Raw genomic sequence first — 17,071 nt, 5'->3', positions numbered from 1 at the left:
ACCTTACTATTTGCTCTAAAATAGGAGTTGTAATGATATGTTTTGTAACTATTTACTTGCATTAATTTATTACAATTTATAAAAACGTTAATAAATAAGCCATTATAAATGCTTAAAAATGGTTTGTATATTATTATGTATCCTTGCAATGCAGTACTTACAAATGCCTAATAAATATGTATAAATGTTTACAAATAACAAAATAATGTATTTTGTAGTTGAATACTGTAGTTGAATACTTGTTATACAGAGTGTATTAATGCTGTAAAAAAGTAAATCATTTTTATATTTTAGTCATTTAGCAGATGCTCTTATCCAGAGTGATTTACAGGAGCAATTAGTGTTAAGTGCCTTGATCAAGGGCACAGAACAATTTTTCATCTAGTCGGCTTGGAGGTTTGAACCAGCAACCTTTCGGTTACTGGCCCAATGCTCTTAACCTTTAGGCTACCTGCCACGACACCAGGTGTCAATTATTCATCTGTGAATCCTGAAAATTATGAACAAAATTTAATTACCTTTTTAAATTCTTACTCTGAAAATGATGTACATAAAAAAAAAATATCCAAAGTGGGATATCATATCACCATTTAAGATTGACAATGGGGCACTCATTTTGGATTTTAATATTGAATTGGCTATGCCCATAATGGGTAGTAACTACCGTGTTTTAGGTTATTGTACTGCTGAAAGGTGAATTCATCTCCCAGTGTCTGGTGGAAAACAGACTGAACCAGGCTTTCCTCAAGGATTTTGTCTGTGTTCAGCTCCATTCCGTTTCTTTTTTATCTTAAAAAACTCCCCTTAGTCATTAACGATTACAAGCATACAAGATGCAGCCACCACTATGCTTGAAAATATGGGAGAGTGGTACTCAGTAATGTGTTGTATTGGATTTGCCCCGAACATAACACTTTGTATTCAGGACAAAAAGTTCAACAAAAAGTTACAGACACATTTTTTGCAGTGTTACTTTAGTGCCCTGTCGCAAACAAGATGCATGTTTTGGAATATTTTTTATTCTGTATTCTTCCTTCTTTAATTAGGTTAGTATTGTGGAGTAACTACAATGTTATTGATCCATCCTCAGTTTTCTTCTATCACAGCGGTTGAACTCTGTTTTAAAAAGTCACCATTGGCCTCATGGTGAAATCCCTTAGCGGTTTCCTTCCTCTCCGGCAACTGAGTTATTGTTATTAGCAGGTAGACTAGTGGTTAGAGCGTTGGACCAGTAACCAAAAGGTTGCTAGATTGAATCCCAGAGCTGACAAGTAAAAAAATCTGTCATTCTGCCCCTGAACAAGGCAGTTAAACCACTGTTCCTAGGCCATCATTGTAAATAAGAATTTGTTCTTACCTGAATTGCCTAGTTAAATAAAGGTTAAATAAAATAAAGTACCAACATGTGCCCATCTTTGCGAGGCATTGGAAAACCTCCCTTGCTTTGTTGTTGAATCTGTGTTTGAAATTCACTGTTCAACTGAGGGATCTTACAGGAAATTGTATGTGTGGGGTACAGAGATGAAGTAGTCCTTCAAAAATCATGTTCAACACTATTATTACACACAGAGTGAGTCCATGCAACTTATTATATGACTTGTTAACCACAGTTTTATTCATGAATTTATTTAGGCTTGCCATAAGAAAGGGGATGAATACTTTTTGACTCAAGACATTTCAGCTTTTCATTTTTAAAATGTCACTGTTGCATTATGGGTTATTGTGTGTGGGCAAGTGACAAAACATCTACATTTAATCCATTTTAAATTCAGGCTGTAACACAACAAAATTTGGAAAAAGTCAAGTGGTGTGAATACATTCTGAAGGCGCTGTATATGTGCATTGAAATAATTTCCTGAAATCTAATCATGTCACCAGATAACTTTGCTAGGTCTGATAATAGTGTTAACCCAATCCATATCCTATTTCAGTCAATTTAGGGAGCTGCCATTCTGTCATCTAAACAACTAAGTCACTGATGTCTAGAGGGCAGCAATGAAAATGGGTTGTAATTGCCTTGCCGTCACAGATTGAAAAATATACTCCGCTATCCATAGTCTGGAATTTCTGATGCTCAGTGACTCTAGCTTTTGTTTTATCGTCAAAATCTGCAAAACAATTACTCCTCTTTCAATAAATGTTCCCTGACTGTCTAGCTTTGGTTTCAGTAATTGCTAAAGTTAAACATTTTCCATCAGCCTGTCAAGGTATGCGTGAAGGGCTGTAGGAAGTCAGGTGCAGTAGAGGAGATATTTGGTAGTAAAACTGGGCCTTTTATTTGGCAAACCAAAAGCACACGGCACAAACGAACACGAAATACAAATACAGGTTGAACATAACCCAGCGCAACCAGCCTAACGTGCGCATACTGTACGTGAAAACAGATAAACAATACCACACAAAGACATGGAGGAAATAGAGGGTTAAATACACAACACATAATGAGGGAAATGAGATACAGGTGTGTGGGAAAACGAGACAAAACAAATGGAAAATGAAAAATGGATCGGCATTGGCTAGAAGACTGGCGACGTCGACCGCCGAACACCGCCCGAACAAGGAGAGGCATCAACTTTGGCAGAAGTTGTGACACAGCCATTATAATTTCTACAAGCTATATGGCTTTAGTCATTTAATTCATTTTTTTTAAAGAAAAAAATCTTACCAAGCCAACATGACGGCCCATATGAAATTGGCCCTGCTGTTTGACACCCTTGGTCATGGAAAAACAAGAAGGATAGCTGGACGACTAATGAGCCTACCTGATTTTGATGGTGTTGTAGTGGCCTCCGGTGTTGGTGTTGGTGCCGCAGTAGATGGGGGAGCCGCAGTAGACGGAGGAGCCGCAGTAGACGGGGGAGCCGCAGTAGACGGAGGAGCCGCAGTAGACGGGGGAGCCGCAGTAGACGGGGGAGCCGCAGTAGACGGGGGAGCCGCAGTAGACGTGGGAGCCTCAGTAGACGTGGGAGCCGCAGCAGTAGACGTGGGAGCCGCAGTAGACGTGGGAGCCTCAGTAGACGTGGGAGCCTCAGTAGACGTGGGAGCCTCAGTAGACGTGGGAGCCTCAGTAGACGTGGGAGCCGCAGCAGTAGACGTGGGAGCCGCAGTAGACGTGGGAGTCGCAGTAGCCGTGGGAGTCGCAGTAGCTGGGGGTTCAGAATTGGGATTAGTGTCTGAAGGGTATAGATTAAAAAAAGATTAAAGTGCAATTGCACCACTTTTCAAAACCTGCAATGATTTTTTTTGCCAATTCAGTGTCACAGCAAATCTCGTATTGTTTGAAAATCACTGTTTTTACTTTTGATGTCATTGAGTAAAACATTTTAACTTCATATTTTTAACTACAAAACTTAGAAATGCGGCGTTTTCACATATGTAGAAACTGGTATTGGTATTGTACTGGAGATAATGAATATGAGGTTGAAAAGTGATGGAATTGCCCTTTAAGATAATTACTGTAGCAAAAACAACATTCAGTGGCTGACTAGAAAGGTCTGTGTCCCTTTAAAAAGTTGACACTAGTTTTTACTGCAGCTAATGTATAATCTGTTACAAAAATGTTTTAATTCTAAGAAATTCTATATAATGAAATTGAACAGGAAATATTGTCGATGGTCAGGTACTGTGACGGGTAGAGAAGACCAGTTCATTCTTGATTTACTGTCACACAATGGAAACAAGGCTGTACTGCCACAGCCAGACTCTCTTCCTCCCCTCTCTAATCAGCCCAGCTGGGAAGACTCCCACAACGTACTGGCATGGGCCCTGGAAAAACATTGAGTCTTCCTATCCTCTATGTTCCACCCTAGCCCAATATGGTTTCTCCCCCTTCTCCCTGAGGTGACGGTATCTATTCATTCACTCCCCCTCAAGGATTTCAAAGAATTGGACTGGTGTAAGAAATATGGTAGACACTTGAACAAGTGCACACTTCAGGTAGAAGGGGTGTGGGAAGAACCCTTATCCAATGTCCCTTAGGTATTTCTGTAGAGCTAAAGGCTTGGACAGGTGTAACTCAGTCAAAAAGGTGAAAGTACAATATTGCTTATACCTATCTAATCCTTTCAGATCTACATGAAGTGCCTAAAGGTAGGGCCTATGGGTCAATTCGGATTTCAGAAAAGTTCTCCACCCTCCCCACCATATTTCCCTCCACCAAACCTGAAAGTCATAATATAGCACGTCAATAACACGGTTGCCAAACACAGGATGTGTCCACTTCAGCAGACTGCGTCACCTTGATCATAAAACCATCGGGATGATAAACATTGCGTTATGTTTAAGTTTCAGGTGAAATCCAGCAAGCTGTGAACAAATAAAAGTACAGCATTGGGAATGTAACAGTTAACACGACAAACTAAGTCCATATACAGTATAGGCTAGGTCCCTCTGCGAATTAAGCCATTGCTACTTAATGCTACGATAAAATCTATAATATGCCATTCATTTGGATAATTGTAGTCGGCAGGATAAGACAGATCCAAGTTCACCAAGATAGATAGACACTGATTAAACGGTCATATGTCATAACTGAAGCAGACACCAACCCCTACACACAGACAATGCAGACACAAACACCCACATCCTTTCATTCACTGTCCACCGTGATGCTCTTGCAGAACAGCAGCAGCAAGGAATAGGGTCTTTATTTGGAGTCTTGTGGGTTCAGCTCTTGACTGTATACAGCTCAACCCTGTCCCAAGAGAACTACAGGGGCCCCTGAAAGAGAACAAAGCTATCCAACCAGCAACACTTGAGGCACCTGGCTAAAGTTTCACTCTATATGCCTACTCTGTCAGAGGAAACATATTTACGGGTATCACTCAGAGAAAAAGCAGGTAATGTAATAAAATACACAAGAGTCCACTGTCCAAGGCCATAACTACTAGGCGTAGACAATGCCATTATTTGTACTGTAGGTAGGTAACCTGCTCTGTACTTTGTGTTGTGTGACTAAATAGATTTATCGCTTGGTTACCAGTGTTCACTGGGGGGGGGGTGAGCAGCCAGGAAAGGGACCGATTTTGACTGTCTCTTCCTCTTTCGTGTCACAGTAAAATTATATAATGATTCACGTCCACCCATAAAACACACAAGACAATTCGGGACATGAATTTGCCCTACAATGAAACTTTGTAATGGTTAGGGAAGTAAACTGCATAATATTCCTGGCACTTGCACTTAAATTCTTCTGATAAGTTCCTATACTGCTTTTACCAACTCCTTTTAATGACCAGTGGCGACCCGTCATTCAGTGCAGGTTTGTCTGTTTTGCGTGTTATTTTGGCATTAATACGTGTCACATATCAGTTTGCAAACAATGGAAAAAAACAAAACATATTTGAGTTAATAAAGCCGCATACAAACAGTCTCTTTTGTTTTTGCTTTCTTGAGTAATGCAGGTGTTCCAGCCTAGCTCAGTGCTTTCTGTGGTGGTGGGTCAGCCAGAGGTAAATACGGAGAAATGATAGTTAAAACATATCGGTGCTCATCGGCCATTGGACATAAACACTACACAAAAAGTTGGAAATCGCAAATTCAACAATGAGTGGTTTGGAAGGTATCAGTGGCTAACTGCAAACACTGCAAAGCAATCACTAGCATGCTATTCATTGGAGTGGATGTGTGGTCCAAGTCTGTGTTTAAAGGTCTCTTTTCCAAGCTTAAAAGGATCAACATTCAACATTGGCCATGCTGTCATGATTTCTGCCGCGTTCAAAACAACTGGAAAATCGGGAACTGGGATATCTCAGACAACTGGGAACTCTAGAAAAAAACAAGCTTGGACTGGGAAAATACATTTTGAACTGTCATCCAACTCGGAATTCCAAGTCGGGAACCTGGGACTCTTTCTAGAGCTGACGTCATGAAGATCACTAACGTCATGATTCCACCGTTTATTTCGCCGGAGTTCCCAGTTGTCTTGAAAGCTCCATAAATCCTGAGAATGACAGACTTTGATGATAAAGCCTGATGACAAGATTTGCCCACGAAGGCCCACCGCACCACCTTCCTGTTCAAGTCAGCAGACACACAACAACAGGGTGAGTCCAACCATGTCTTGTATGCTGCTGCATTAATGATGTAATATGCCAGGGAGATATGTATACTGTAGCTAAGAAAGTAATACTACGTTTACAATGCATTCGGAAAGTATTCAGACCTTTTTTCCTCAATCTACACACAATACCCCATAATGACAAATATATTTTTTTTTCTGCAAATGTAAATAAACGTCATCTCACTGTCAACTGTGTTTATTTTCAGCAAACTTAACATGTGTAAATATTTCTATGAACCTAACAAGATTCAACAACTGAGACAATAACTGAACAAGTTCGACAGACATGGAATAATGTGTCCCTGAACAAAGGGGGGAGGTCAAAATCAAAAGTAACAGTCAGTATCTGGTGTGGCCACCAGCTGCATTAAGTACTGCAGTATATCTCCTCCTCATTGACTACACCAGATTTGCCAGATCTTGCTGTGAGATGTTACCCCACTCTTCCACCAAGGCACCTGCAAATTCCCGGACATTTCTGGGGGGAATGGCCCTGGCCCTCACCCTCCGATCCAACAGGTCCCAGACGTGCTCGAAAGGATTGAGATCCGGGCTCTTCGCTGGCCATGGCAGAACACTGACATTCCTGTCTTGCAGGAAATCACGCACAGAACAAGCAGTATGGCTGGTGGCATTGTCATGCTGGAGTGTCATGTCAGGATGAGCCTGCAGGAAGGGTACCACATGAGGGAGGAGGATGTCTTCCCTGTAACACACAGCATTGAGATTGCCTGCAATGACAACAAGCTCGTTCCGATGATGCTGTGACACACCGCCCTAGACCATGACGGACCCTCCACCTCCAAATCGATCCCGCTCCAGAGTACAGGCCTTGGTATAAATGCTCATTCCTTCGAATCCGACCATCACCCCTAGTGAGACAAAACCACGACTCGTCAGTGAAGAGCACTTTTTGCCAGTCCTGTCTGGTCCAGCGATGGTAGATTTGTGCCCATAAGCGATGTTGTTGCCAGTGATGTCTGGTGAGGACCTGCCTTACAACAGGCCTACAAGCCCTCAGTCCAGTCTATCTTAGCCTATTGCGGAGAGTCTGAGCACTGATGGAGGGATTGTGCGTTCCTGGGCACGCATGCCTAAGGCACGTTCACGCAGATGAGCAGGGACCCTGGGCATCTTACTTTTGGTGTTTTTCAGAGAGAGTAGAAAGGCCTCTTTAGTGTCCTAAGTTTTTATAACTTTGACCTTAATTGTCTACCGTCTGTAAGCTGTTAGTGTCTTAATGACCGTTCCACAGGTGCATGTTCATTAATTGTTTATGGATCATTGAACAAGCATGGGAAACAGTGTTTAAACTCTTTACAATGAAGATCTGTGAAGTTATTTGGATTTTTACTAATTATCTTTGAAAGACAGGGTCTTGAAAAAGGGGACGTTTCTTTTTTTGCTGAGTTTATATAAAAAACTGAAATATCACATTTACCCCTTGACCCCTTGACTTTTTCCACAATGTGTTACTTTATAGCCTTATTCTAAATGTATTGAATAAAAAATATCCCTCATCAATCTACACAGAAGAACCCATAATGACAAAGCAAAAACAGTTTTTTATGAATAAAACAAAAAGTATTCAAACCCTTTACTCAGTTCTTTGTTGAAGCATCTTTGGCAGCAATTACAGTCTCGGGTATTCTTGGGACTACGCTACAAGCTTGGCGCACATGTATTTGGGGAGTTTCTCCCATTCATCTCTGCAGATCCTCTCAAGTTCTGTTAGGTTGGATGGGGAGATGAGAGATGTTCGATCGGGTTCAAGTCCGGGCTCTGGCTGGGCCACTCAAGGACATTCAGAGACTTGTCCCGAAGCCACTCCTGCGTTGTCTTGGCTGTGTGCTTAGGGTCATTGTCCTGTTGGAAGGTGAACCTCTGCCCCAGTCTGAGGTCCTGAGCACTATGGAGCAGGTTTTCATCAAGGATCTCTGTACTTTGCTCCGTTCAACTTTCCCTTGATCCTGACTAGTTTCCCAGTCCCTGCCGCTGAAAAAGATCCCCACAGTATGATGCTGCCACCATTCAGGCCAAAGACCTCAATATTGGTTTCATCAGACCAGAGAATCTTGTTTCCCATGGTCTGAGAGTCCTTTAGGTGCCTTCTGGCAAACTCCAAGTGGGCTGTTAAGTGTCTTTTACTGAAGAGTGGCTTCCATCTGGCCACTCTACCATAGAGGCCTGATTGGTGGAGTGCTGCAGAGATGGTTGTCCTTCTGGAAGGTTCTCCCATCTCAACAGAGGGACTCTGGAGCTCTGTCAGAGTGACTATCGGGTTCTTGGTCACCTCCCTGACCAAGGCCCTTCTCCCCCGATTGCTCAGTTTGGTTAGGAAAAAGTGTAGGAAGAGTCTTGGTGGTTCCAAACTGCCAGGAAAATGCACACCACACCATAAGAGACGCCAAAACTCGAATCTACTTGTGTGTTCTATATTTTGTCAGTTACCTGTATATGAGACAGTTCATAGCTTGTTTCTGGGAAAACATCTTGGGAAAATTGTGCAAAGTTAGACGTGTCCAATCAAAAATGCATCTTTTGACCAATCCTCATTCCTCTAACATAATCCGTTCAAAGGTTATTGGAGTTTTTACCCTTTTAGGATGGCCAGAATTATGGTGACAAAATCAATGGAGGCCAGAGAAAAAAACTGGTAAAAAATCTGGAAAACTGCATCACAACAGCAAGGCTGGATTCTGTGCAAGAATTTTGGCTACTGGTTACTTGACAGGCTCACTTTCCCGTTGAACTTGTCATCTGTCTTCTCGAATCCGCAGGACATAAAAATTGAGCTAAGATGGATATTGATTTTGAAACATGACCACTAGTATTTTCATATTTTAGTATACACTTTTCATATTCATTGGAAATACCTCTTATTTTTCTACGATTTCTCACAAAAACATGCCTGTCTCTGAAATCAACGGAGCACTGAGCATATACCAAGATTTTGTTTTCAAAGCCTTTTTACATTTAATTCAGCTTGTGTCATGCTAATTTTGAAACACGCGGAAACAACTTTAAATAGAACCACAAAATGTAAAATCGTCAAAGTTGTTACGAGAAACCTTCACAGCTATGCCAGAGCTCAGTTCTTATTTTCAGATGTATTAGGTTATAAAATCTGACTTTTGGGAAATAAGAGTTAATGATACACTACATGGCCAAAAAGACGTGGACACTTGCTCGTTGAACATCTCATTTTAAAATCATGGGCATTAATATGGAGTTGGTCCCCCCTTTGCTGCTATAACTCTACTGGGAAGGCTTTCAACTAGATGTTGGAACATTGCTGCGGGGTACCTGCTTCCCTTCAGCCACAAGAGCATTAGTGAGGTCGGGCACTGATGATGGGGGTTGGGGTATTAGGCCTGGCTCGCAGTCAGCGTTCCAATTCATCCCAAAGGTGTTTGATGGGGTTGAGGTCAGGGCTCTGTGCAGGCCAGTCAGGTTCTTCCACACAGATCGACATATGGACCTCGCTTTGTGCACGGGGGCATTGTCATGCTGAAACAGGAAAAGGCCTTCTCCAAACTGCTGCCACAAAGTTGGAAGCACAGAATCGTCTAGAATGTCATTTTATGCTGTAGCGTTAAGATTTCCCTTTTACTAGAACTAAGGGGCCTAGACAGAAACATGAAAAACAGCCCCAGATCATTATTCCTCCTCCATCAAACTTTACAGTTGGCACTATGCATTCAGGCAGGTAGCGTTCTACTGGCATCCGCCAAACCCAGATTAATCCGTTATCCGTCGGACTGCCAGATGGTGGAGCGTGATTCATCACTTCAGAGAAGGCGTTCCCATTGTGCTGACGTTGCTTCCAGAGGCAGTTCGGAACTCGGTAGTGAGTGCTGCAACCGAGGACGGACGATTTTTACGCGATACACGCTTCAGCACTCGGCGGTCCCATTCTGGGAACGTGTGGCCGTTGAGCCGTTGTTGCCACTAGACGTTTCCACTTAACAATAACATCACTTACAGTTGACCGGGCAGCTCCAGCATGGCAGAAATTTGACGAACTGAGTTGTTGGAAATGTGGCATCCTATGACGGTGCCAAGTTGAAAGGCACAGAGCTCGTCAGTATGGGCCATTCTACTGCCAAAGTTTGTCTATGGAGATTGCATGGCTGTGTGCTCGATTTTATACATCAGTCTGTTTTGGTTTGTTGTCCTGTCACATCACCCAACTTCTGTTGAGCTTCAATTGGCGGACAGGTAGCCTAACATTCTCCTGAAACATGTCTTGATAAACTTGGGAATTCATTTTTCCGTCAATGATAGCAAGCTGTCCAGGCCCTGAGGCGGCAAATCAGCCCCAAACCATGATGCTCCCTCCACCATACTTTACAGTTGGGACGAGGTTGATGTTGATGTGCTGTGCCTTTTTTTCGTTGTGTTTTGTGTTACTTCCTAACAACTCAACTGTAGTTTCATCTGTCCACAGAATATTTTGCCAGTAGTGCTGTGGAACTTCCAGGTGCACTTTTGCAAACTTCAGACATGCAGCAAAGTTTTTTTGGACAGCAGTGGCTTCTTCCGTGGGGTCCTCCTATGAACACCATTCTTAGTTAGTGTTTTACTTATCGTAGACTCACTAACAGAGATGTTAGCATGTTCCAGATATTTCTGTAAGTCTTTAGCTGACACTCTAGGATTCTTCTTAACCTCATTGAGCAATCTGCACTGTGCTCTTGCAGTCATCTTTGCAGGACGGCCACTCCTAGGGAGAGTAGCAACAGTACTTAACTTTCTCCATTTATAGACAATTTGTCTTACTGTGGACTGATGAACATCAAGGCTTTTACAGATACATTTGTAACCCTTTCCAGCTTTATGCAATTCAACAATTCTTAATCTTAGGTCTTCTGAGATCTATTTTGTTCGAGGTATGGTTCACATCAGGCAATGCTTCTTGTGAATAGCAAACTCAAATTTTGTGAGTGTTTTTTATAGGGCAAAACAGCTGCTCTAACCAACATCTCCAATCTTGTGTCATTGATTGGACTCCAGGTTAGCTGGCTCCTGACTTTTGGAGAAGTCATTAGCCTAGGGGTTCACATACTTTTTCCAACCTACACTGTTTATGTTTAAATTATGCATTACATATAGACAAGAAAAATACAATAATGTGTGTGTTATTAGTGTAAGCACACTGTTTGCCTATTGTTGTGACTTAGATGAAGATCGGATCAAATTTGATTGTTGTGATTTGATGACCAATTTATGCAGAAATCCAGGGGTCCAAAGGGTTCACATACTTTTTCTTGCTACTGTGCATACTTTTGGCCATGTAGTGTACGTTAGAGAAAGAACCCACTGAACGATTCAGAAGATCAATAATCATATGTCTTGGTAAGGAAGCGAAATTTCATCACCTAAGCAAGTTTTCACCCACTCTGGGTAGAGTGGGTGGACATGCTACAATACTATTCCATAGAGTCTGATCCAGATAGGAGGGACGGCCCACCAACACAATGGTTGGGGAAACACACAAACGTTGAGAACTCTGAGCTGAACCACAAAAATCCCGATAAAAAAGTTGAAGTTAGTGATTGTAAGACCCATGAGAAAGTAACTGACTGACCTTTATCACCACCTCTCAGATGGATAGAATATTAACTAAAAGGGAATATTTAGCCAAGTTTGAATCCCTCAATGTGACGTGTTGTTTTTTCTCATATTATATCAATTATTCTAGTTTTGTGATTGAATTCAATGCAAGGAACTTATTGTACTCAAAATTACATCTAGGTCAGAGGCCTACATTATCCAGAAATTCTATCACTAAAGGCGTAAAATTGACCATCTTGTTGAGACATTTCTTTAACAGCCTTTTTATCAAGTCATGACTTGCAACAGAGAGCACTTAAAATGTTATTAATTGACAGGGACGATAAGACAGTGTGTGTGTGTGTGTGTGTGTATGTGTGTGTGTGTGTGTGTGTGTGTGGACATACCTGAAAACACAATCACACTGATTTCTGAAAGACATCCATTGAAGCCTCACATCTGACCTCCAAGCAACCCACCCCAAACTCTTCTCTCCTACCCACACACACCTTCGTACTTGCACATTCCCACTGAAAGTGTATGAAGAAGACCAACACAGTTGGGTCCCATTTCAACTTTTTGAGTCCCTGTCTCATAATCCAAATGTTTGTCCATGTCAATAATTTTCAATCAGGGCACTAATGGCAACACACATCAGTGTCATTGAGTAGTTGTTATACAACACACATCAGTGTCAATGAGTAGTTGTTATACAACACACATCAGTGTCAATGAGTAGTTGTTATACAACACACATCAGTGTCAATGAGTAGTTGTTATACAACACACATCAGTGTCAATGAGTAGTTGTTAAACAACACACATCAGTGTCAATGAGTAGTTATAAAAGCAATGCATATGAATCAACTCCACTATCTAAGGTCAACTGATCATCAAAACGACGAGGAAAATATACGCCTATCAACATGACAAGAACATAATGTTCGAGAAGCCTAGGTATTTATGAGGTCATGGACTTTGCCTTTTCGTTTCTCTGGAAATAAACCATCACAAAAAAGGCGTGATCATTGATCATGGCGAACAAGTGGGGGTTCCCTGAGTAGGCCTAAATGTCTCAAGTCATATTTGTCTCACCACAACAAGAGCCTTAATTGAGGATAGTCCTCCATAGTTGTCTTAAATTGACTCATTCCAGACTGAATTAGATACTTAAGAGTCTGAATCAAGCAATATGATTCCTCACTGTGCTAAGTCAATGGAGTCGGAATTATGCCAGGACATTGGATTCCCTGAAACACTGGACTCTTCACTTGTGCTGAGTCATTTGAGTCCTCACTGAGCAAAAAAACGAGGGTATTTTCTGTGCTGAGTCATTTGAGTCTCAATCAAGCCAAGCCATTTGATAATCCCAATGAGCGAGAAACTCAGGGGTCTTCACTGTGCAGTGTCATTCAAGTTTTAGCCGAACAAGAAGATGGAGGGCCTAGCCATCGCTCTCCTGGGTTACTGTGGTAACATCTCCCGCTTACTCGGGGAGATTAGGAGCGCATTCCTGAAATAGTCATTATCCCATCAAGCAGTGCAGGTTGCAGTCCTAGACTACAAAAAAAACAGAGATGGGCAATCAGTGGGCCACAGCTGTATCATCCCCTCACAGGACAGAATATCCCGGTTTGCCATTTACGGGTTGGATGAAGATTTCAATGACCAACTCAATGCAATTTCTTGATATGATCAACTGGGGGTTCAAAACTGGCTTTTCTTATAGATGCGAAGAAGAACCAACATACATTTGCATTCCTTATGTTATCCTTCCTCACAATTAAAAACTTTCCAGAGCCACAGTAATTCAAGCAATGACATTAAAAACATTGTTTCAGGTGGCATGCCACCATAGAAAATGAGTAACCACTTCATGTACTGTAGTAAATACTGTAGACCGGGATCAACGTGTGAAGGCAAACAATTTGAAAGGTTCAAATATGACACAACGTTGTTGACGTGGTGATGTGATTGAGCTAGCACCATCTATTAAGCCTGGCATGCTAGCAGATCCCAGATCAGCCAAACTCTGTAAGGACCAGACTCAAATATAGGAACTAAACAGCCTGACTGACATGGAATCTGTGTGGCATCTGCAACAGTTGCAAACACTGAGAATTAGCCCAAATATCTATTCAAAAGCTTAGGGCCACCCAAATGACTCTTCAGGAGCAAAGGCAGACTGGTCCTTTACAAAATGAATACTGCATATGCATAGATTTGATGAAAACGATTTGTTTCCTTCATTGGTAAGGATTAAACCTACAGCAGTAGCAAAACAATTATGAATGTCTTCGTAATAAAAATGTTGCAATCGCCAATACATTTCAGCTTAGCTCACCAGACTCCCAACCCATTTGTATGGCAGTGTACCATCTGAGGGAAATTAAATTACAGTAGAAAATTCCTGGGGGAAATCCTTCAAGTAGCACTCCTTAATGTCCCATACTGGTCCACAAGACAACGCTTGGGTGGGGGGGGGGGGATGCTTTTAGACATGTATCAATACAAGCCAATTATGGATGAGAGGTGACTATAGAGATGCTATTTGTGAAAAATAGCTGGTTAATGTTTGCTGTAGCCTACTGCTTGTCTTCAATTGCAGAGATACAGAATGACATATTAACTTTGAACAATATAAACATGCACAGAAGGGTATTAAAAAAAGTCTAAAATGTTGACAAATAAGCAAATGCAGATGTTTCAACAATGACAATTATAGGCCTACTCATTTCTTTGAATTTGTGTGAGTAAATTAGTATTGGAAGTTAGAAGTGACCATTGAACAGCAGATTGAGCGCTCACTCTTCAGAGGCAACTTGCTGCTTTCATTAACTTCAGTCTTACTCCTGATTTATGAGAACGGAAGGATAACTCAGTGCATTAGTCTTATGATTTAATTCCAACTTTTACTGATTTATTTTATTTTTATGTGTTTAAACTCAAGCTCATAACCCCTTTCCGTTTCTTTAAAACTAGAATCCTTAGTTCCGACATCCATTTTTCGACTTATACATTTATGTTTGTGAACTTTGTAAACGTAAACACTGTATAGCCTCAAAACATGGTTAAACTCAAATGTTGATACCATGGATGGTCAGTCCTTTCATCCATAGCTCAGTCTATACATTTGAGAGTTCTCCATGCCCATTCCTTTGTGTTTTTTTTTTAGCAAAACAGAGGCAGGGAATCGCTTTGTTATTGTTTCGATTAAGGATTCTAGCGTTAAGACTAACAAAACTGGTTTGAAATGCGTTGTTCGACAAGACATTCGATAGACTATATAATGACAACCTGTTGTCCAAAATGGGAGAGAGACCGTTAAACTTACTTGTTATCTGTCCGAAAACGGCCACTGCAAGGCACAAGACGAGAATACGTCTAACGACGAACATCTTGCTCAGCTCATGAAATCAAATTAATATAAAAGGAAAAACTTTCTTCAGGTCAAAAAACGGAGACAGGCGATCAATACGACGTGTTCTAGGTGCGTCGCCAGGTAGTCTTCCTTCTTGTGTGAATACTAATGGCTCAGGTGTCTTTGACCACTCATCGCGAGGGCGGCACTTATTTTATTTTACGAGTATGTTAATGCACTATGATCACTTAATAACCTCGTCATTCTTAGTACATATTTTTTTAATTTTTTTTAATAGAAGGACACAATCAATCCGCTCGCCTACTTTCGTGTTTAGGGTAATTGTCATCCTAGGAATAAATTCCGCGCCGCCAAAAACAGCTGATCTCTTACTTAATAAAAATAGAAATGTATTTATAAGGCTCTGGGGTTTGCCATGAAAAGTAGTGGGAAAGACTAAATGGCGTATTATGGACATATAATCAAAGTGAGTCAATCTATTTCGCAATATGACTAGAGTCGAAAATAGGCTAAATGCAGTAGGCTGGCCAGATATAAGTAATTTATGTTTGACCCCATTCTAATGTAATATCATCAAAATTATATATATCATAATGATTATGGCTAAAGACCAGACATTTTGAGTAAGTTTAACATTTCTAACATAACTATAAGCTTAATAAGAGGCTCATGCATAACAAGTTATAAAGCATTTAAAGCTGGCTATACCTGTAGGCTTTAGACAAAGTTTGACCAACATTTAAAACTAAAATGTACAACCGGACACTATTACCCTCCACTCCTTCTTTCTTCTCTGATAGTATTGACTCAAACATAAATCTTGACCTAAAAAAAAAAAGTAACATTCCAGAAGATAAATGATACATTAACAGATTCTGAGATCAATAATATTATGCTATCTTTTCCAAATGGTGTCCACAAACTGATCAAGCACCTATGGAGTGATAATGTCATTTAGGCTTCTTGATCAGAAATGAAAAGTGCTTTGTACAATTGATGTTGCACTTGCTCAAATGTTTTTTACCATATAACAAATAGCATATCCATTGTCGGGATGTATGCCGGCTGTGTCGTTGCATGTTTTTGTCTGGTGCAATAAGAATAGAGCCGAAATAAATGTAAAGGTTGTGTTGAACATGCAACAATTTCAAAGATTTGACTGAGGTACAGTTCATATAAGGAAAACAGTCGATTGAAATAAATTCATTAGGCCCTAATCTATGGATTTCACATGACTGGGAATGCAAAACGTAGGTCGTGGCATGGATCAGAAAACCAGTCAGTATCTGGTGTGACCACAATTTGACAAATGCAGCAGGACATCTCCTTCGCATAGAGTTGATAAGGCTGTTGATTGTGGCCTGTGGAATGTTAACCCACTCCTCTTCAATGGCTGTGCGAAGTTACTGGATATTGGCTGGAACTGGAACACTGTCATACACGTGGATCCAGAGCATCCCAAACATGCTCAATGGGTGACATGTCTGGTGAGTATGCAGGCCAGAAGAAGAACTGGGACATTTTCAGATTCCAGGAATTGTGAACAGATCCTTGCAACGTGGGGCTCTGCATTATCATGCTGAAAGATGAGGTGATGGCGGCGGATGAATGGCACGACAATGGGCATCAGGATCTCGTCACAATATCTCTGTCCATTCAAATTTACCATTGATGAAATGCAATTGTGTTCGTTGAACGTAGCTTATACCTGCCCATACCATAACCCCACCGACACCATGGGGCACTCTGTTCACCACATTGACATCAGCAAACCGCTCGCCCACACGACGCAATACACATTGTCTGCCATCTGCCCGGTACAGTTGAAACCAGGATTCATTGGTGAAGAGCGCACTTCTCCAGCGTGTCAGTGGCCATCGAAGGTGAGAATTTGCCCACTGAAGTCGGTTACGACGCCGAACTGCAGTCAGATCAAGACCCTAGTGAGGACGAGGAACACGCAGATGAGCTTCCCTGAGACGGTTTCTGACAGTTTGTGCAGAAATTCTTCGGGTGTGCAAACCCACAGTTTCATCAGCCGTCTGGGTGGCTGGTCTCGGATGTGGAGGTCC

The 17,071-nt window shown here is 41.4% G+C and overlaps 1 protein-coding gene across 1 annotated transcript in view; it reads right to left on the bottom strand.

The window, feature by feature from the left end:
• muc13b (mucin 13b, cell surface associated) overlaps nucleotides 1-15,231 on the bottom strand; it is a 32,070-nt gene extending 16,839 nt beyond the window's left edge. The window contains exons 1-2 of the mRNA XM_036946615.2: nucleotides 14,952-15,231; nucleotides 2,763-3,146 (exon numbers count right to left, since the gene is read on the bottom strand). Of these exons, the coding sequence (XP_036802510.2) occupies nucleotides 2,763-3,146; nucleotides 14,952-15,015 (448 nt within the window). The 5' untranslated portion in view covers nucleotides 15,016-15,231. The remainder of the gene's footprint in view (nucleotides 1-2,762; nucleotides 3,147-14,951) is intronic.
• Nucleotides 15,232-17,071: the final 1,840 nt, after the last annotated feature.

Source organism: Oncorhynchus mykiss, chromosome 16, assembly GCF_057628025.1.
Source record: "Oncorhynchus mykiss isolate SJ-2025 chromosome 16, ASM5762802v1, whole genome shotgun sequence".
NCBI lineage: Eukaryota > Metazoa > Chordata > Actinopteri > Salmoniformes > Salmonidae > Oncorhynchus > Oncorhynchus mykiss.
This window is presented reverse-complemented; position numbering and strand designations above follow the sequence as displayed.